The sequence below is a fragment of the Colletotrichum jinshuiense genome, chromosome 6 (assembly GCF_051148585.1).
Source record: "Colletotrichum jinshuiense chromosome 6, complete sequence".
Classification (NCBI taxonomy): Eukaryota; Fungi; Ascomycota; class Sordariomycetes; order Glomerellales; family Glomerellaceae; genus Colletotrichum; species Colletotrichum jinshuiense.
The window spans coordinates 1,291,390-1,311,395 of record NC_139313.1 but is presented as its reverse complement, the minus strand read 5'-3'; the positions used below and the strand labels follow the sequence as shown (position 1 = coordinate 1,311,395).

Here is a 20,006-nt window from a genome sequence, read left to right as displayed (position 1 = left end):
CCTGAGAGAAAGATGGAGAAAGGTGGCTCTTTTTTTTCTCTCTCACTCTGTCTCTCTCTCGCTCCACAACAGGGCAACCTGGCTCCGGGAAGTTGGCAAATGCACCCCTTCCTCTCCCCCTACCTCAGGGCCCCCAAAGGACTTCCCCTCAATGCACAGCCCTGTCCGCGTTGCCCTGGGGTTTTTGCTTGTCGCGCATCCCTTTGGTGTCTTGTTCGGTATTGGGTCTTGCGGGGACGCAATTGGCCCCTTTTCACTTAACCTGACACGGGGTACAAGGTGTCGCTTGACGTATGGAAATGAGACCAGTAGCAGAGAAGATAAAGGACAAAGATAAAGACAAAAAAAAAGAAGGAAAAAAAAAAGGGAAGCGATTGAGGGAGCTGAGCAGAGCAATGTGTCGTTTGATTGATACACGCGGTAAGGAAAATGTTGAGGGAGGGACATGTGCCCAGGGCCAAGGACTCTCAGGTGTACAATGCGGTGCAGCTAGGACTGCAGCGCGTCAAAGTCAAAGTTTTCCATGGACGGGAATGATGGCATTTTCGCCCCTAGCGCACACGCGAGCCAAGCCCATTTCTCAAGCCCTCCCGCCAGGAGAGGGTCGCGGGCGTGGATTCGGGGGCTGTTTTAATTTTTGTCACCCTTCCCAAGTGCAGATCTGACTCTGTTCCTGGGACATTGGGAATCAAGTGGAATCAGGGCCCCCTCCGGTGCATCGTTCGCATAAAAAGAGCCACGTAGTAAAGATAGTAAGTATAGCAGAGGCATTGGCGGTGGGTGAATATGGACGAGAGAAGCATGGGGCCTCGGTCGCCTCGTATTCAACATCCCCCTCCTCCCCAATAGACCCAGTCCAGTCCGGTCCATCCCCTTCCTAGCAGGTGCGGGTGACAGCAGTGTGCGGCAGTCCTTCAGACCTTTTCCCAGCGGGTGATGTGGGTGAGTGGGTGAAGTTGGTGGAACGCGAAGACACATTCATAGTAGTGCACAAATCGGCCCACCCAGAGAGGGCCACCGGCATGTCAAAAATAGCCACAGCCACAGCGACCGGCGGCCCTGCCGATGCGATGCACAGCGTTAGGGGGGGCCCATGCTCTCTGCTAAGCACCTTACCCCAAGCTCTCAGCCAGCAGAAATGCGTGGAAAACAACGCCTGAGCCGGTTCTGTGGGCCGCCCCCATCCTCCTCTTCTTTGGATGGCAGATTTTCTGAATTTTTACCCAATGGCGTCGTCTGATGCTTGGGGCGTTCTCTGGGCTTCCGTCCACGAGACTGGAGGAACCGTTCTCCGCCATGCCGCTTTTGCGGTACGTACCGCCACTCTTCAGAAGTACACTTTTTCAACGCACATTGCCCGTTCCTGCAGCTGCTGGCAGACTGGACCATTTGCAGTTGACGTGGAGAGGGAAGCCAATACGTCTGGGTCGATCCTTTGAGAAGGGTGGCAATGAGGCCTCTTCATCTTCCGCCGCGCCGCCTCACTCATGCTTATAGATTCAGAGGTTTTAAAATGAATGAGGTGAGCAGTACGAAGGACGAACGAATGACATGAGCAGCAGCAGGTACAGAAAAACGATACGTACCGCGTCATTCCTCACCTTGGTGTCTGTACAGCACCATACTACCTACGGTAGGGGTGGGTCGGATGAAGTGGGACCACCCTCGAGACCCCCCCGTTAGCGCAGAATTGCAGGGACCTGAGGCGAGCCAATCCCCTAAGCTTGGTTTTTTTACAAAGGTATTATTATTTTTATTTTATTTTTTCCATAGCTGGCCGGCGTCAATGGCACACCTCCAGCGATGGACCCGGGTATCGGCGCGCCCAAGACTGGGATGTTCCAGGAGTGACATACGCAATCCTGCGATCTGGGCTCAACAAACGTCGTTCTTCCCTCTCCTCCCTATCTCGTCCCCTAAACGGTTCCCTACCTTACCTTGCCTAAACCTCACCCTACACACTCGCTTTGAGAACCAGATTCCCTCTTTTCCCCTCTCTCTCCCTCCTTCTTTTTCACCTCCCTCCCCCCGTCTCGTGATCCCGCCGACCCTTCCGCCAGTCGTTTTTTCGTCCCTTCTTCGACGACGTCGCAGCTCCACTAATCTCAAATCGTACCGCGTAGTGGGAACTGCTGCTCCCCTCAGGACCCCGACGATCCTCCCGCATCCTTCGTTGCTGCAGCTCGCGTCATTCGTTTGTCGTCTGTCCTCTTTGATAAGTCCTAGCAAGACCCTGTGCGCCCGGCGCCATCGCACCAAGGGCTACCCGAAGAGACGTCACTGTTCTACGACGCCCTAGGACTTTGGATAATACGTTGGGACGAACCCGTGTCGCCACCCTCAAACGACATACCATCGAACCCTTCCTCCGAGTTCTCGCTTCGTGAACACCTCGCACAAAGATAATATCGCCAAGAAAGGTCACCGACGCCTCCTTCGCTGCCGAAGCCACCTAGAGACGCCTCTCAACTCCCTCGCCCCAAGGGGGGTCGAACGTCAAAATGAGTCAAGATGCGGGCAAGGAAATTCTGGACTTGCTGAAGAACCCCTTCAGCGGACAGGTAGGCGGGCCGAGTCTCACGACAAGCTCTCACGGTGGTCTGTTCCGGGTACTAACCCTCTTATTCTACAGCTTGCAAACAACTCCATCTGGGCTGCCTTGGCCACGTCACTTGGCGTCACCGTCGGAATCGCCGTCACCTTCTCCTTCCTCCGACCCTACAACCAGTCTGTCTACGCTCCCAAGTCCAAGCATGCCGACGAGAAACATGCCCCTCCCCCCATCGGCAAGAAGATCTGGTCCTGGATTCCGCCGTTATGGAACACGGGCGAGGACGAGTTGGTCCACCACGTCGGCATGGACGCCACCATCTTCCTCCGCTTCGTCCGCATGTGTCTGTACATGTTTAGTACCATCTCCATCTTCGGTCTCGCCATCCTGATTCCCACCTATTTGACCAACGCGGATAGCGCCGCGATCGCGGATAGGGCCTGGATCGACTTGATCACGCCGATTGCGGTTTGGGGTAATGCCTACTGGGCCCAGGTCGCCGTCGCGTACATGATCACGTTCACCGTCATGGGTTTCCTGTGGTGGAATTACCGCAAGGTTTTGATGCTCCGCCGCAAGTACTTCGAGAGCGAGGAGTACCTGAACAGCTTACATGCCCGAACGTTGATGGTAAGCGGAGCCGGAGCTAGGATCATTGTGTGAGACTTTGGCTGATTGAACCAGATGTACGACATTCCCAAAGACCGGTGCTCAGACGAGGGCATTGCGAGAATCATTGACGAAGTCGTGCCGAGCTCGTCATTCTCCCGAACCGCCATTGCCCGCAATGTCAAGGATCTCCCGAAGCTGATCGAGCAGCACGACCACACCGTTCGCAAGCTGGAATCCGTCCTGGCCAAGTACATGAAGAAGCCTGACCAGCTCCCGGCCGCCCGCCCAATGTGCAAGCCCTCCAAGAAGGATCCCTCCTTTGCCACATACCCCAAAGGACAAAAGGTCGACGCCATCGAGTACCTGACGCAGCGAATCAAGGATCTGGAAATCGAGATTAAGGAGGTACGGATGAGTGTCGACAAGCGGAGCACGATGCCCTACGGCTTTGCCAGTTACTCGGACATCGCCGAGGCGCACAACATCGCCTACGCCTGCCGCAAGAAGAACCCGCACGGCGCGAGGATCACTCTGGCCCCGCGACCGAACGACGTCATTTGGGACAACTTGCCTCTCAGCTCCTCAGTCCGCCGGTGGAGGCGCATTGTCAACAACCTTTGGATTGCGCTGCTCACCATCGTATGGATCGTCCCCAACGCCATGATTGCCATTTTCCTGATCAACCTGGAGAACCTCGGAAACGTCTGGAAGGCATTCCAGCTCGAACTTCGCAAGAACCCGGAGTGGTGGGCTATTGTTCAGGGTATCGCGTCACCTGCGCTCATGTCGCTCGTCTACCTCGTCCTCCCCATGATCTTCCGTCAGCTGTCCATGAAGGCCGGAGACCAGACTAAGACTGGTCGCGAGCGTCACGTCATGGCCAAGCTGTACGCGTTCTTCGTCTTCAACAACCTGATCGTTTTCTCGCTCTTCAGCACCGTTTGGTCCTTTGTGTCCGCCGTCGTCAGCGAAACCAGTGAGAAGAGCGTCGACGCCTGGCAGGCCATCATCGACCAAAACCTTGCGCAGACCGTTTTCACGGCGCTCTGCACCGTTAGCCCTTTCTGGGTAACTTGGCTTCTCCAGAGGAACCTCGGTGCTGCTATCGACCTCGCCCAGCTCTGGAAGCTCGTTTACAGCTTCTTCGTGCGCAAGTTTTCGAGTCCGACGCCCAGAGAGCTGATTGAACTTACGGCTCCCCCGACCTTCGAGTACGCATCTTACTACAACTACTTCCTGTACTACGCCACAGTCGCGCTTGGCTTCTCTGGCATCCAACCGCTGGTCCTTCCGGCCGCCACCTTGTATTATGCCATCGACTACTGGCTGAAGAAGTACCTGCTGCTTTACATCTTCGTCACCAAGACGGAGTCGGGAGGCATGTTCTGGCGCGTTCTCTTCAACCGCATGCTCTTTGCCGTGTTCCTGTCGAACTGCGTCTTCTTCCTTAGCGCCTGGGCTCGAGCCGACTGGGCCTACCACAGCCAGGCCCTGGCCATTGTTCCGCTGCCCCTTCTCCTGATCATTTTCAAGATTGTATGCGCCCGGGTGTTCGACGACAAGATTCACTTCGTCTCGACGACCAACGTGTCCAAGCACCCCGAGGCCGGCATGCAGAAGGAGACTCGCCTGCGCAGCGAGAGGTTGGCCTCGCGCTTCGGCCACCCCGCCTTGTACAAGCCACTCATTACGCCAATGGTTCACCAGAAGGCGCAGCCTTTCCTGCATGTTGTCTACAAGGGCCGCCTTTCCGACGGAAGGGAGGTCAATACCGGCGACATGATGAGTGTTTCTGGATATTCGGACACGTACGCCCTGGACCCGATGAACGCTGGCAGGCCTGGCAAGTCGGCTGGCGTCCCCGGCTTCGAGTTTGTCTCGGAATCGCACATGGACTTTGAGTTCTACAAGAACAGAGCCGAGTTTGCAGAAGAGCATGGCCAGGGTGACATCTTCGGCCGAGACCCCGATATCATGCGACCGGGCACACCTGGATCGATGTCCGACTTCGGCTCCCGCCCTGGAACGCCCACCGGCGCTCCATTGCAGGGTGGCATGACTGGCAATCAGCGGCGCGATGTCTCCAACCAATCTGGGTTTTCGGGTTACCGTACTCCACCTTCCGGCTATATGTCACCCGCAGACCCCGGCCGCCAGTCACCAACAAGGCTGGGCTCACCCCAAGCCGGCTTCGCCCAGCAGGCGACTATGGGCGACCGATCACGCAGCCCACTGTACAATATCAACAGCAACGGTAGCGACACTGCTCTGGTACGCAATGCCGCGGGCATGCCGATGAGTGCGCCTACGGCTGGCCCTACGATCGGTGTGTTGGGTGGCGGGCCGAGGGGGTATAGTGGACTCCCACAGGCCGATGCAGACACGCCTGAACAAGACCCGACGCAGTACGACTATTTCCGCGGCTCGAGGCGGCGCCCCAACGACGGGTGGTGAGCCAAACCGTGGACGTGATGGATTGATGGGTTTTTGTTTCTTTTCTTGTAAGCGATGATAGAGCGAAGGGTTGACTCGCGGTCCGGGATCTGGTCTCCATGTGATGGCATTGCGTTCGGCGTTGAACTATGGAGGAGATTTTGGACGGGAAATGTTCCCACGGTTGGTGTGGAAAAGGGTTGTGTCGACCCTCGCTTTTCTTATTCCTTCAAAATGGTAATGATCAAAGAGACGAGACATAGACTGAATATTGCATGGGGTTTGCGACAGCCCCTCGAAATTCCCTGGCGCGGCGCCGCGGGAATGGATTATAGATTTAATGAGTAACCCTTCAGCACGTATTTTCTCGGACTACATGCTTGTATTTGACAATGTGATGAGGATGTGAATCAAGTCCATGCTGACAGCTTCAGGAGGCGGGCGGGTTGTTCCTGGCCGAGTGTTTGGTCCTGCCTCGCGTGTTACTGGCAAGGCCTAGAACCAATTCGGTCTTGAGGTATTCGGCGACGACGATGCCGGAGTACCCGATGAAGCTCGTTCCTCTGGGCTACGAAGCTCCTGCTCTCGATACATATCTCGGCGCTGGTTTGGCGGCCGCCCGTCAGCAAGTGAGTTTTCTTGACCAGGGCAAACCAGCCGTGGGCATCACGCTCGCGGAAAGGGCTCGGCCTTTTGTCGAACTGCGTATTGGTACGAGGGAATACGTCTTGGTTGATTCGCTGACGGGGATCGTCGGCCGACAGGGCCGTCGTTGGTCAACACTCACCCGCTAGCCACGTTCACTCAACTTGAACCACTTGAGCAAGAACTGGGATTGACGGTAGTTTGTGTGTTTGCCTATAGTACAGACTGAATAACCCTGATGAATTTGACACCAGCCTCCTTTCGAGTACATGGCCAGCCGCTAGGTAGCATCGAATTGGTCGTGAAAAAAAAAGGCAGTATTGGCGGTCCTGCAGAGCAAAGGTCCCATCCATTACTTCATCGCAATGTCTTCCATGTTTCGGACCAAGATGCTCCTCTCATGGCACCCTTCCCGCTTACCTCCTAGCTGTACTCATCATCCCAAAAAGCGCAGGAGCGCCGCTCCCCAAATTATTCCCCAAGTTCTCCCCAAAAATATTCTTGTACACCTGCAACTCCTGTCTCAGTTGTTCAATCTCAACCTTGTTGGTCCCCTTCCACTGCTGTTCGACTTCCAACTGACACTTGAAGCGCTTAGCGACGTCGAAAATGAAGGCGTGGTGGTCGGCGATTGCATCGCAGTGCTCGGTGTAGTCCTCCAAGCTCACTTTGGAGCAGAAACCCTCGACGAGGGCATCTTGGAACTCGTCCTTGAGGACATGGTTTTGCTCGCAGTAGTCGAAGGCGTCGGCGAAGCTCCGGAAGTACCAGTCCGTGGTCTTCAGCTTACGCGTTTTGAGGCAATCCGACCAGTTGCCGAGGACCGTGGAGTGGATGTGTGTCTTGAGCGAGTTCAACAATGACGTGTTTTGGAAGTAGTTGCACAGCTCGTACAGCTCGAGCAGCGACGTCAGGGACGCGTTCATCTCGAATGAGCTGTCGCTTTCATCGTTGAACACGGTCTCGAGTGGCGCACTGAGCGTCATTACCTGACGATGCGCAAAGAATAGGTACACCCCCAGATTGTCCGGGTCCGTGTGGTCGATTACCAACGAGGACGTGTGTGTCTCGACGAATTCGTGGTCGAAACAGGCTTTGAAGTAATCGGAATTCTTCCGCAAGATGTCTTTGTGAACAACAAAGGTCTTTCCCTGGCATTGAAGAGAGACCATGTCGTCGGGCTGCTGGGCTTGAAACATGTGCGTGTACTCGGGTAGGTGTTTGGATTCCCAATCTTGGGGAGGAGGGGATTGAAAGGGCATTGTGATGGCGTTCAGGGGGACTGCGCCTTCCGAGCTATTAGAGCGAGATGTATGATCCAACGAGCGGTGATAATGTTGGCGTAGTTATCGGAATTTGGATGGAGATGGCGGGTTTTGTATTTGTTCAAGATTGTGTGACCTTTTATCTTTTTTGTTTTTTTATTGTTCTTGCTTGTATCGGAGATGTAGGTTTGGTCGCGGCAAGTGCACTGGGGTGAAGATGAAGTCAATTTCTGGAAACCACGACCGCATCGAACATGCCGTAGTGCCGAGGCAAACACCCACGACCTGCCCGTTGCACGTATCAGGTCGGGCGGGTCAGGTGACGAACTTTCGCTGAAGCCAAAACTGAAGACATCCAATAGACGGATGCATTGGACAGCAACGACAGCCAACTGCAACCCGGAGCCTGAATTTCCCCTCATCTAGCCTGTTTGAAAGCTTCATGCCGACCTGTTGAGAAACCAAGGCGCAGCCCAACCTCCCGCCAAAATGAACAGCGTTAGAAATGGGACCTCTGTTAGTAAAAAGAGCAGTTTATTGCAATTTATGTGTGCAATGCAAGCCCATTCATTCCGAATCGCTCACTCCGGCTGACATGGCGCCAGGGCACCACAGCAGATGGTGACATTGAAAGCAGGAGACCACGAGTTCCTGGTTCACAAGAACGTCTTGACGCGTGACTCGGAATACTTTGCAAAGTGCCTCGGTGATCCCACAGCCTTCATCGAGGCGCAAACTTCCACTGTCACCTTCGACGACATCGGCTTCAAGGAGTTGGGGATCTATATCAACCTCGCGTACCGACAGGCTCTCCTTGCAGGCGAGGACATTAAGATACCCCGGTGCCGTATCAAGGCGCTCGTCAAGACATACCAGCTCAGCGACCGCTTCCTTAACAAGGGACTGTGTACCGCAGTCCAGCGCGCACTAAGCGAGATATTTCAGCACAGTCCGCCGTGCCGGGCGCCGCCGGTCCAAGCGGCCCAGGACCTGTCGGTGTGGATCGTGGATTATGCCGAGGGCTATGAGGCTCTGGACCCGGAAGATACGAATCAGAAAAACCTGCGATCGCAGTTGCTCGAATCTTTCTGCGACCATTTCCCGTTGGACAAGTACAGGAAATACTCGGACGCCATCTCGAAGCATCACCAGTTTGTCTTCGACCTGAGCCGGCGGTTCTCAGATCTGCTTTGCACCTGCCACAAGGAGACGACGGCACAAAAGACATATAAACTGACCGTAGAAGATTCGACGCTGCAAGAGTCGGAGAACTTTCCAGAATGGTAGTGCCCAGCCGTCTCAAGCCATTCAAAGTGATTATTTAATTATCATAGGTTGACAGGGAGTCCCTTGGAGCGTCGTTCGTGGTGTTGGGGACGAACTTCAATGAAATTGTCAGATACATATCAAGATGGTTGGGAAAAAACAAGAATGCCAGCACCATTTCTTTCTGATGTTAATGAAACGTGATTTAGTTCATTCTATCCATCCTAGAGACTCGAATTTGCGATTTGTGTCCACACACCGTCGCTGGGGACCTCATCTCTAAGTCGTTGTTGTAACGACGGTCTTCCGTGCGGCAACGCATCATTTTCGTCGTCATCTTGTGACTCAATAGCACGACGTATTTTCCCAAGGCCCTATGAATATTGAACCAGCTTGGCGTACTTCCGAGCTCGCGGCTCATGACTGACCTCGGTCCGAAGACGAGCCACATCACTCTCCAGGCCAGCTGCCTTGTTGAACACCGCTAAGAGCACGGCTTGCATGAATTCTTGATCTTCAGCAACAACATGAATGATGCTATCAACTTTCGACAGAGGGATCAAGTCGCAGAAGATGTCCGTTAGCTTGGTTCGCATGGTTTGCTGGTCAGGTATATGCTTTTCTAGGGCCCCGAAGGCGTCTCTGTAGGTTTTGGTCCACCAAATAAGTCTCGTAGGCGTCGACAGATCTCTCAGCTTGCGCTTATATACGCTGTACCTGGTGTCGAAGTCTATGATGCTCTTACCAAGAATATCGACAAGGGACTTGTTGATAAACCGATCTGCCAGCTGGTAGAGTCGGACCAACGTTACCAGGCGACCCTCGAGAGTAGTCCTGCGGCCACCATAGATTACAGGTAACTCATTGATGTCACCATCCATTTCTCTGCAGTATGTTATGTGCAGGTAGAAGCCGAGGTACTCGGGCTCGATGTCGTCGAACTCAATAGTCGAAGTCCTGCCTTCGACGAATGCGGTGCTGTTCAAGCAGGCGGCAAAGTACTCAGAATCCTTTACCAGGATGCTCTTACGGAAAGAGAAGCTCTTCCCTCCGACTTTGAGAGTGACGAGTTCTTGAGGGTCCCTGAAGGGAAGGGTCAGCAAGAAGGGCAAAGGCGGTCCGACAGCGGTCAGTTTTGGGGTGCACTTACGGAACCAAGAACTGCCAGGCAGGGTGGAACTCGCCATTACGAGCAAGATTCAAGCTTTTGGCTTGGGGCTGACTGCCTGTGGTGGCGGGGAGCGTATCGGATCCGGCGGTGCTCATCTTCGCAGAATTTGTCTATATAGCGGGAATGTTGTAGATGTGGCGAAGATTTGAGGGAGTGGGGATAAAAGAAAAAAATTCTTGTGAGAACCAACGTAGAGGATAACTGGTGGAGAGAAAATTAAGATAAATATGTGAGGTGGGATAGGAGGGGAAGGTGGTAGGGTAGGCCAAGTAGAAATCAAAGAGGAAGGATGCGCAGATGGGCGCTGAGTTGCAGCTACCTCAGACACTTGTCAAAAGTGAAATTGAAGGGTCCCTATTATCAATATTGGAATCGACAGGTTGAATTTCCAGACATATGCCCAGAACCGTATTGACAATACTGTTGCAGGGTCCCGTCCATTTGCACAACCTACACAATACAATCTCCAGCCCCCTGGATGTTGGATAAGTATGCATCAATCGTATCAGATGCGAGATGCGGTCTTTCGCGGTTTGGAAGGACTATTAGATTCTTTTGTTGCCTATAGGTTGTTTCAAGCTGATGAAGAATAGAAGGAGAGGGTCGTTACTTATACACGAGTAAATCTGGACACCCAGGCTACGAGAAAGAAACCACAAATAGACAGTGCCCAAGAAGCATAAAACCCTCAATTGACTGTTGCATACTTGCTTGCTGCCCAGAACGTGCTGTCCACCAAGTCCCAGTGGCCGGCATCAAGAGGATCTTCATCACCAAACTCTAATCCGGGCGGGTCGAAGAAGTTTTCTGAAGTGTTGGGCATTACGAAATTGCGCGCCTTGTCGTTGAGCTCCTTGCAGGCGCCGTGTATCCTCTTCAACCTGCCGTCGTCGGTAGCTTTGATGAGGCGCTCGAGGAGCAGCAGAGCAGAATCAACATTGCTCTGGTCAGTGGGCCGACTGGGATTCTCAGGCCTCGCCAGGTTATTGACCGTGATGAACATGATGCTCGTCAAATAGCCGCATGACACCAGCCTGTGATGGGTAAAGTTAAAAAAGTTCCCCTGAGGCTTGAGCAGGGAAACATACCATGTAAGAGCCGAGTCATTCTCCGGCGTCGCCGCATAGAGGTGCATGCAAGTCCGCGCCTCTGTGACTAACTTATCCCAACAGCTCGGAAGCCGGGTAGCCAAATCCTCGCAGCGCACCTCCGGCGCCTGCGCCTTGCTGCAGTTAAGGACCTCCTGGAGCCACTCGAGATGGTGCGAGTCCGCCTGATGCGTCGTCGCGACGAGTTGAAGATGAGTGTAGTGCAGCAGCGAGAGGTACCGAAGGTACTCCGTTGACACCGTCCTCATCACAACATGCGGCTGAAAGTCGGCGGGTATCGAGCTAAGCCAGTTCTCGAGCATTGTCCGTAGGCGGAGCATGTTCTGGCCTCGCTCGTGTTGCGGTAGCTTGAGCGCCCGCACGGAGAACAGCATGGGGTACAGCTTGCCTTGGATATAGGCGAGTTGGACGCGACTGCGGAAATAGTTGAAAGCCTTCCCCGAGAAGTCAAATATTTGGCCCGCGTTGTCTGGTGGGCTGGGGCCCGGGAGGTCAACGTCGATGTCTGTGTCTTGGTGAATCGGCGGCTGTGCTGTTCGCATGGCCAAGTCACGGTCGAGGATGAAAGCAATCCAGAAGACCCGGTTCCTCTGGAGCGCTTCTGCCGGTTCTACATCTTCGTTTGCAGCTTTTGAGTGGAGTCTGAGTCTCTGGGCCAGTCGAACAGCGGTTGCTACCAGAATGGAAGCCGGCCCCGGGTCCGAGGCGCCATGGAAAACTATGACCAGGCCAAGGACTGTTTGCAGGGTCAGAAAACTTGGCTCATTTATGGCGAGCTGGTTCAAGACCGATTGAACGTTGTTGATGTACTGTTGCATATCCTGCGTCTCCTTGGGGCTGGAAGCGTATGAATGCCGACGTGCCAGTGCCAAAACGATGTTGACGGCCGCCCAGACGTCCGACTTGCGGTGCGCAGGGTACGCGTACCACCCGCGCAGCATCTTCATGAAGCTCTCCCTTTCGAACAGTGGCAGAACCTGATTTGAATTCTCGAAGTAGTCCTCTATGTCTGGGAGTACTAAGCGTAAAGGCGGCAGCGTCTTGGCGTTGGACTCTTGCAGGAAGACACTTGAATCAGGGTCTGTTGAGTGCGAGGGAGACTCATTGGATGATGAGCCGTTTCCAAGGGCCCAGAGTTGCTCATCCAGGTAGCTGTGGCCCTGTAGGTCTGTTTCTAAGTTGTCGAAGCCCGAATCGGGAGTAATCTGAGTAAAAGGTTGCCTCTGGCCATTTTGCGCCTCTAGTTGTGCTAGTCGTGCCTCTAACATCTCAATCTTTTTGACACTTGGAGACCTTTAGCAAATCCAAAGCCCAATAAATCATCTTGGTGACACTGAAACTTACTGGCTGGGCTTGATAGCAGTCGCTCTCGTCGGGCCGGTGTAAGTGCATTCCGAGTTGTACAGCTTGCAGCCCGAACAACGGGGCAGTTTTGCATCACACTTAATCTTCTTGTGATAGCACAAGTCACAAGCCTGAGAAAACAGTATTAGGACAATGTGAGTTCTTACTTCTGTTCGGTGCTTCTTGAGCAGTCAGCAGTGGAATACCCACCTTTCTCTGTCTGACCCTTTTGGGCTTCGTTGTCTCCATGGTTGCAGGGAGTTGTGGAGCTGGGGCTCGATCTGGTGGTTACTCCGCAGATTTGGGTTCGCTTGTATTCCGCGGCCTCCTATGTTGGGGACAAAAACCTGTACGATCAATGCATGAGTCGACCTGCGTCTCCGTAATGAAGCGACCAAGGGGTGAATGGCCAAAAGAAAGATGCCCTGAGGCTGACAGAGGGTCGGTCGTCCAAGGGGGGTTGCGGCTTACAAATTCATCGAACTTTTCCCAAATAGGACTGGAACCACAATCCTTCGCAGGCACCTTGGATTCTTACATAATCGCACAGATGCAGAGCCAAACAAACCTCAATGTCACACAGTTGAATGAATCACTTGAATCGAAAGATATGCAAGCAATTGAGAATCAAAAACAAAAGTCGACGTTGGCCTGATTCGAACAGACGCTCCCGAAGGAACAAGATTTCTAGTCTTGCGCATTAGACCACTCTGCCACAACGCCAAGTGGGAATCCGCTGAACTGCGGGGTTGCTGGTGGATTCGTTCTCTGGCATACTCAAGGTGGAGCATTACAGGAGTAGCGAATGATTTTTGTAGTCGCAGCGCTGTTGCGAAAGTCCATTTTGAAAGCCCAACTGAAATTCGCGGCTTCGCTCCAGAGGCAGAAATTTCATGTTCTCTTAGCAATAGTCTCGTGTTACAAGATCGCCTTAGCTAGCACTGTATCTAAGTGAGTTGAATCTAGTAAATGTAAAGATCACAGTTGGAGTTGGATATGAAAAGACACTAGCCAAACTTATGGGGAAATGGTGACTGATGTATTAAAATATAAAAGCAAAAGATAGTAAGCTCCTTCTATCCAGTAACTACACTACAGAGTGTATCGGAAGTCAGGGTGTCTGTCGCCCTTCTTGCCCTGGTCAAGCTCCCGTGATCTCTCATCGATACTCATGTTCTCCCTCTTGTTGTTGATTCTGTTCAACCAAGTCCACATGGTAAAGTAACCTATCGAGGCAATGGTGATAGTGCATATCGAAACCGCGTGTCCAATCGTGTATCTCCCGTCAGCCGAAGTGATACGGTAAATCTGACCAGCCATGATACCCGCGCTGTTTCCAATGGTCTGCTGCAGACCAATGGCCGTTGCCCGCTTGAAGTAACCAGCGTTGCTGTTGCTGACCCATGTGACGTTCAGGCCGACGACGCAGTAGATTCCGGTTGCGGTGACAAACGTAGCAAAGTAAAGAACAGATGTCGATTTCATGCTCACTCCAAGCATGAGGGCGTATCCCGTAGCCGTGACAAGAGCCATCGGAACCATAAACACGGCTCGCTTGTTGAGCTTGTCTGAGAGATATGCGATGAAGAGGTAGACGAAGGAGGCCCAGATGTAGACAGGCACAGTCAGGAGTTGAGTCTTGATGCTGCTGTATCCGAAGCCACGGATGATGACTGGCAGGAAGGTTCCGAAGCCGAAAGAGCAGGTGTTCGCACAGAACTGGCAACCCGCAGATAGCCAGACCTTCGGGTCCTTGAATGCCAGTTTCACTTCTTGCTTGTCAAAGGTTTCCGACTCGCCCTGGTAGACCTTGGCTTGCTCCGAACGGATGCGCATCAGGGCCTTGTCCTCCTCGGTAAGCCATTTCGCCGACTCGAAATTGTCGGGAAGCAATACGATAAAGGCGAAGCCAACTGCGAGAGAGATGACACCCTCAATGAGAAATAGCCACCTCCAGCCGGCCAGGCCGCTGGCACCGTGAAGGCTCGTCAAGCCGTAGGCCAAAAGACCGCCAAAGGCACCGGACAATGCGGAAGCGACGAAAAGGTATGAGATTCTCCGGGCTTGTTCCTCGCGCTTGTAGTACATGCTGAGATAGAGCGTGAGGCAAGGGAAGAGACCACTCTCGAAGACACCGATGAGGAGACGGGTTGCAAGAAGGCCGGCGTAGTTTGTGACAAAGGCCGAGCCGACGACAGTGGCACTCCAAGAGAGGATAAAGAAGGGGATGAGTCGGCTTGGTCGGGCTTTCTTGAGAATCAGCGACGCAGGGATCTCAAAGGCAATGTACGTGACTAGGTATTGCATCAGCAAAACATCCAAGGGTTCCGTTCCAATACTAGGCTTGGATCTCACCATAGAAGACGGTGACTGCAACGTTAAGTCTGTTGCCAGTCAAGTTGAGATCTTCAGTCATGCCTGCAATCGCTGCGTTGCCTAGAATTGCAAAAGATTAGTACGTAAATGAGGGCAACAGACTCTCGAAACAACATACCAATGTTGCTTCGATCCAAGTAGGCGACCAAGAAGGCAATGATCATCATCGGGGCGAGCCATGCATCTAGCTTTCTCAACAATCGTTTTTCCGCAGCTGGGTCAATTGTGAGGTCGGAACTTGCTGCCGCCATTTGGGGCGAGTCGACATCCCCGTCCTTGGCCTCGATAGGAATCTTTTCTAAAGACATTGTCACTAGAACCACCAATTGGTGTTGAGTGTTTTCCGTTGATGTCTGGAGAGTAGGTGCTGTGATGGTGCAACTCCGTTGGGTTTGACAACATGTTCAACCAACTATAGGTCCTTACAATAGACATATATCTATGCAAGATGCATCACCAAGCATGGTGAGGTCACCGCAATCGCCTATCTGTCCCAGCCGGCCATTTTCCGAATCTAGTGCCCTGGGCGTCGGGAAATTGGTGTGCTTATCGGAGCGTTAGCTGACGATCCTTGTGGTTTAGCGGGGGCCAAAGGCTGGGGAAGTTGGAATAAAGGATTCTTATCTCTTAGTCCGCGAATAGCCTGGAGGCGCCAATGTTCCCCTCGGGCAAAAGCGGGGTATTGCCCATTACCCAGGGGCTCTTGGGAGATACGAAATCCCCGACACCGGTCTCTGTCCGTACAAAAGCGTACCATTTCCCGATCTCGCAACCCTGACAACGCGTCGGACACCTGTCCGGGAATGTACGTCAGTTGTGTAGACCGGCTCAATGGATTCGCCCATACCAAATACAACGGTCCCGAAAAGCCCGACTACTCGCAAGAGGAAGCGAGGAAGGCATGCTGTTGCGTGCGAGTCGTGTCATCGGCGAAAACAAAGAGTAAGCAGATAACACATTCGTCCACCAATTCGTCATGGCGCAGGGGCCTTTTTTTTTGTCCTTTGGCAATATGAGGGTTATCTTGGGAAGTGCAATAACCCGAGTATCAATATTGGCCCAGCATGTCTGTCGTACACTGGTTTTCTCCAGCGCAACTCTGATAAGCTATACGGCCCGATTTTCTAAAACGTCGGCTTTGGGACAGGCTCATTTGACATGTTGCCTTATTTTTTGAAGCTTGAATTAGTTCGCTGACATAGGCTTGTCAGTGCAACGGGTCGCGGCCATGTTTCAATTGCGAACGACGAGGCGTCGGTGCATCTTGCTCCTACAGTCATCTGGAAGACGATAGCCCGAGAACTGTACAACGGCAACGACCAACAGTAGCTTCACCCAGCCTCAACTTCGCCACGCCGGTATCCCCTCCCAACACCACAGAAAACCCGGTCCAAGAATCCGGACAACCTGATGAATCCTCGGGATCAGGTACGATCCCCTCTAGGTCTTCAAGCCGAGGAGAAAGGCGCCAGGGCGAGAGCGGCCAAGACCAGCAATCAGAGTCCCTTGTCGGTAATCTCTTCAAAAACCGCGACGCGCCATCTTTCTTCGGTTCATCCTACTTTGGCCCCCAAGCTGCTGCCAAGATTATACAAGCACCCGCTCCAGAGCTTTCGTCGGGTCTCAGCCAAAAAGCCCAAGCAGGTTCGACGCATTCCTTCCGGGACGAAGGCGGCCCATTCTCTCAAATATGGGAGCTGCTCGGTTTGCTTCCGCGGAAGAAGTCCACAGTCGACAGGCTGACGGACTGCTTTCTGAACGAACTAAACTGGGCAATCGATGCCGTACAGCCGAATTCATTCAAGGCCAAGTACGAGAACTTCTGGTCGCGAAAGTTTGGCTTCGACGACTTTGCGACTATTGACCTCCGTTGGCTTGCGCTGCTCTTCATCGTCATGGCCTACGGAGTTCTTTTGGATTGTCCGAAACCGCGAAACAAGGAGGTTCAGCGGGAGGTTTACGAGACGTCGCAACGATTCTACTGGGCCGCCCGAAGAGCTATTGTGATTGCGCCAACATTTTACGGAGAGTCGACGGACCTTGTCCGAGCCGGTGTCCTTGTGACCCGCTATCTTATTTACACCCGTCGCGTGCCAGAATCATGGCTCACGACCAGCTTCGCAATGCGCATGGCACAAGCACAGGGAATGCATATCGATGGCGAGAGGTGGAGGCTGCCCAGGAAAGAGACGGAAACGAGACGACGTCTTTGGAGCAACCTTTACATGCTCGACAAAACCATTGCTCTCGCTCTGGGACGACCGTTTGCAATTGTAGACCAGCAGTGTCTCGTGAAGCAGGCTTCCAATGTGTGGCTGGATGACCTAGATATCGAGGAAGCAGCGACTGTTCCAGAAGCACCCCTCTCTGAGCCGACTGCGAGTGTATTCAGCCGTCTCGCCCATGAACTTGCTGTCGTCGTCGGCAAAATCCAGGAGCGGTGTTTCGGGTTATTCACCGTGTCATACGAAACAGTTCTCACACTCGACAAAGAAATCGACACTTGGCGAGGCAGGTTACCACCCTACTTCGAGCTGGAGGATCCCGACAGGTCCAAAGACGAACGCCTTCCATTCTTACCATGGCAAAGACTCCATTTGCACAGTATGTATCACTTCGCTAGAGTGACGCTCCACCGTCCGTTTCTTCTCCGCCAGTCCATCACAAACAGATACAGACACAGCCACGACGTCTGCATTGCTTCTGCATGCGCAGACCTCGAAATGGGCCTCAAATTGTTCAACCAACCTTTGAATGATCGACTGAAGTGGAGTTTGGGCCCGCATAACCTTTTCAACAGCGCTTTGGTGCTAGGCATCATTGCCGTTCGCGACCCTCATTCCCGGAGATCCCAGGCAATTCTTGAGGATTTGGCAGCGTACTGTGAGATGCAAAGGAACGACATGTGGCTGAACGAGTTTGCGCTGGCTGAGGTCAAGATCGTCGAGTTGTGCATCAAGAAGGCCAGGCAGTCACAGCCGCCACCGGCCAACACTCTGGTCCCACTGGCCCTGGCATCGCCAGGTCGACGGTCTTCGCAACCTTTGGGACAAAGCCAGACGATGGCTACGCAACCACAGTTGCCTGTTGAAAGTCCTGACTTTGATCCTCTTCTGGCCGGTCTAGGACTTCCTTACAGCACTTCGAGCGCGCAAATGACTTGGGATGATCCGGGGTTCTTTCTTCCTGAGAGTGGCGATTTGTCTCAGTGGGAGCATGTTCTAAACACCATCATGCATGACCAAACCAACGTATAAAGAATGCAGACTAGATTTAGTGGGAGTCACAACCGCACCAAAGAAGCTTAGTCTTTTAAATATTGATCTATCGGATATGAACATAACATTCAACTTTGAAGTAAGAAACATAATGAAATAAATACATCCTTATTTCGGTCCTCCTATCTTCTGACCAACGTCTTCGGGATCCATGACTAAGGCCTCACTCCGACATGAAATGTGTGAAATGATAAGAATAAGACAGGCTGCTTGCACAAACTTACATAAGATGGCTATTCAGAAAGTATTCAATATCATGTCACGATTTGGGATATTTAGTTGTCGTGTACGATTTGTATTTCCTGCTAAAAGGATTGCTTTGCCTTAATGGACACCGTTAACCTTAACCTCTGTTACCCCATTCACTCCGTTAACTGCTTTGACCACACTCACGCCATTAGTAAACTGTTGTGGCTTCTGCTCATATTCCACTCTATTCACCAAACTGCCGAGACCGTGGCTCATAACAATTCGAAGGTCGTCTCCAGGGGCCAAGAAAACCGGCGGGCTTCTGCTGACGCCAATTCCGTGAGGCGTTCCCGTCATAATAACCGTGCCGGCCTCCAGAGTCGTGCCCTGAGATAGATAAGCCACGATCTCGGCGATGGAGAAGATCATGTCGTCTCCTCTGCCTTCTTGCATAACCTCGCCATTAAGGACCGTCTTCAACTCGATGGCCGATGGGTCCGGAAGGCTGCTCGCGCTAACAAGACACGGGCCCATGGGCGCGAAGCCGTCGAATCCCTTACCGAATCCCCACTGAGCGCCTGCAAACTGGTGCTTTCTCGCAGTGACATCATTGGAGCACATGTAACCCAGGACATAGTTCATGGCCTCTTCTGTGCTGACATTTCTGGCGTCACGGCCGATAACAACTGCCAACTCGGCCTCATAATCTGCTTGAAGGTCGGTTGCTTGGTGAGGGATGAGGAGCGGCGCATTCGACGCGTTGAGACAGCTCGCCGGCTTAAAGAATAGAGTAGGGTGCTCTGGGAGATCAAGATTCATCTCCTTGGCATGTTTGCGGTAGTTAAGGCCGATGCAGCGGATAGTGCCGACTTCCTTTCGTGTGAGAGGCGGTAAGAGCTTTTGGATGTTCAATATCCTTGTTGTCGGCTCGGCCGAAGCATCAAGGGCCGAAATCCCTGTGAAAACCCGAGCTGGGACGGGGATAGACTCCGCCAGCGCAGCTCCAACTGTGAAGGTGTTAGAAAGTCCAGAAACCTGACAGATTGCAGACACCCTTACCATCAACTGTCTCATCAACTGGCTCTCCAATGTACTCCCTCCAATCGTCCTCGGCTATGAACCGCACAAGACGTTTCCATCTCTAGTAGATCAGAGATTAGTAAGGCTGAAAATCGCATAACATGCGTGTGATCACAGGTAGCTAGCTTACAGGAGTTATCATCTTGAATATCTGTTGTAGTTACGTCGAAAGTGAACGAGTCAGATGACGCGAATAAAGAATTAGCTGTGCTTGTTTGCGATAAGAGTAACTCAATTCAATGCAGCGGATATAAAGCGACATAAAACCTGTCGTTGTTGCCGCCAGTCGGACGTCTCGCTCCATCTGTCCTCTCCGGTCATCTTCCGTTCTGGTGGCATTTTCCCGACAATATCGGGGAATGCGATCGGCATTTTCACATCAGCATGGTGATCAAAGCCCGCCAAGATAACGTCGGCGTTGGGAACCCCGCAAACCCACTTGTCTGGACTGAGAGTGGTTCGGTAGATAGATAAAGGCGAGCTGGGATTGTGGGAATTATGTAAAACCCGTGAGCAGTCCGGGGCAAACGCATGGCTGGTTCCATCTCGCTCACTGAAGCGCAAAAGGTGCGGATGCTGCATCCAGTGACTGGGGCTTATCTTTATTGGACCCGGATCCGAGGACCAAACATTTGGGTCAACACTATCCGCAAAGCACCAACCGCCGATTAAACGGCCTTCTCCACT

At 52.9% G+C, this 20,006-nt stretch overlaps 8 protein-coding genes across 8 annotated transcripts; 3 read left to right on the top strand and 5 right to left on the bottom strand.

Annotated features, from left to right (window-relative positions):
- Nucleotides 1-2,501: 2,501 nt before the first annotated feature.
- Nucleotides 2,502-5,617, top strand: EsH8_VI_000324 (uncharacterized protein; the record flags this gene model as incomplete). The annotated part of the gene is made up of 3 exons (XM_083271577.1): nt 2,502-2,561; nt 2,633-3,181; nt 3,236-5,617. The coding sequence occupies 3 exons, from the start codon at nt 2,502-2,504 to the stop codon at nt 5,615-5,617; spliced, it is 2,991 nt and encodes a 996-aa protein (XP_083126751.1).
- A 409-nt stretch (nt 5,618-6,026) lies between these two features.
- On the bottom strand, nt 6,027-7,503 carry EsH8_VI_000323 (BTB/POZ domain-containing protein; the record flags this gene model as incomplete). The annotated part of the gene is made up of 2 exons (XM_083271576.1): nt 6,027-6,159; nt 6,662-7,503. 2 exons carry the CDS (start codon nt 7,501-7,503, stop codon nt 6,027-6,029), a joined length of 975 nt encoding a protein of 324 aa, XP_083126750.1.
- Nucleotides 7,504-7,995: 492 nt separating this feature from the next.
- EsH8_VI_000322 (BTB/POZ domain-containing protein) lies at nt 7,996-8,793 on the top strand (the record flags this gene model as incomplete). Its single annotated transcript, XM_083271575.1, has 2 exons — nt 7,996-8,054; nt 8,112-8,793. The coding sequence occupies 2 exons, from the start codon at nt 7,996-7,998 to the stop codon at nt 8,791-8,793; spliced, it is 741 nt and encodes a 246-aa protein (XP_083126749.1).
- A 353-nt stretch (nt 8,794-9,146) lies between these two features.
- Nucleotides 9,147-10,038, bottom strand: EsH8_VI_000321 (BTB/POZ domain-containing protein; the record flags this gene model as incomplete). Its single annotated transcript, XM_083271574.1, has 2 exons — nt 9,147-9,855; nt 9,923-10,038. 2 exons carry the CDS (start codon nt 10,036-10,038, stop codon nt 9,147-9,149), a joined length of 825 nt encoding a protein of 274 aa, XP_083126748.1.
- A 593-nt stretch (nt 10,039-10,631) lies between these two features.
- On the bottom strand, nt 10,632-12,645 carry EsH8_VI_000320 (uncharacterized protein; the record flags this gene model as incomplete). Its single annotated transcript, XM_083271573.1, has 4 exons — nt 10,632-10,977; nt 11,032-12,336; nt 12,397-12,527; nt 12,607-12,645. The coding sequence occupies 4 exons, from the start codon at nt 12,643-12,645 to the stop codon at nt 10,632-10,634; spliced, it is 1,821 nt and encodes a 606-aa protein (XP_083126747.1).
- An 843-nt stretch (nt 12,646-13,488) lies between these two features.
- Nucleotides 13,489-15,080, bottom strand: EsH8_VI_000319 (allantoate permease family MFS transporter; the record flags this gene model as incomplete). Its single annotated transcript, XM_083271572.1, has 3 exons — nt 13,489-14,690; nt 14,752-14,832; nt 14,891-15,080. 3 exons carry the CDS (start codon nt 15,078-15,080, stop codon nt 13,489-13,491), a joined length of 1,473 nt encoding a protein of 490 aa, XP_083126746.1.
- Nucleotides 15,081-16,182: 1,102 nt separating this feature from the next.
- EsH8_VI_000318 (fungal specific transcription factor domain-containing protein) lies at nt 16,183-18,029 on the top strand (the record flags this gene model as incomplete). Its single annotated transcript, XM_083271571.1, has 2 exons — nt 16,183-16,200; nt 16,245-18,029. 2 exons carry the CDS (start codon nt 16,183-16,185, stop codon nt 18,027-18,029), a joined length of 1,803 nt encoding a protein of 600 aa, XP_083126745.1.
- A 345-nt stretch (nt 18,030-18,374) lies between these two features.
- Nucleotides 18,375-19,461, bottom strand: EsH8_VI_000317 (fumarylacetoacetate hydrolase family protein; the record flags this gene model as incomplete). The annotated part of the gene is made up of 3 exons (XM_083271570.1): nt 18,375-19,246; nt 19,299-19,380; nt 19,450-19,461. 3 exons carry the CDS (start codon nt 19,459-19,461, stop codon nt 18,375-18,377), a joined length of 966 nt encoding a protein of 321 aa, XP_083126744.1.
- Nucleotides 19,462-20,006: the final 545 nt, after the last annotated feature.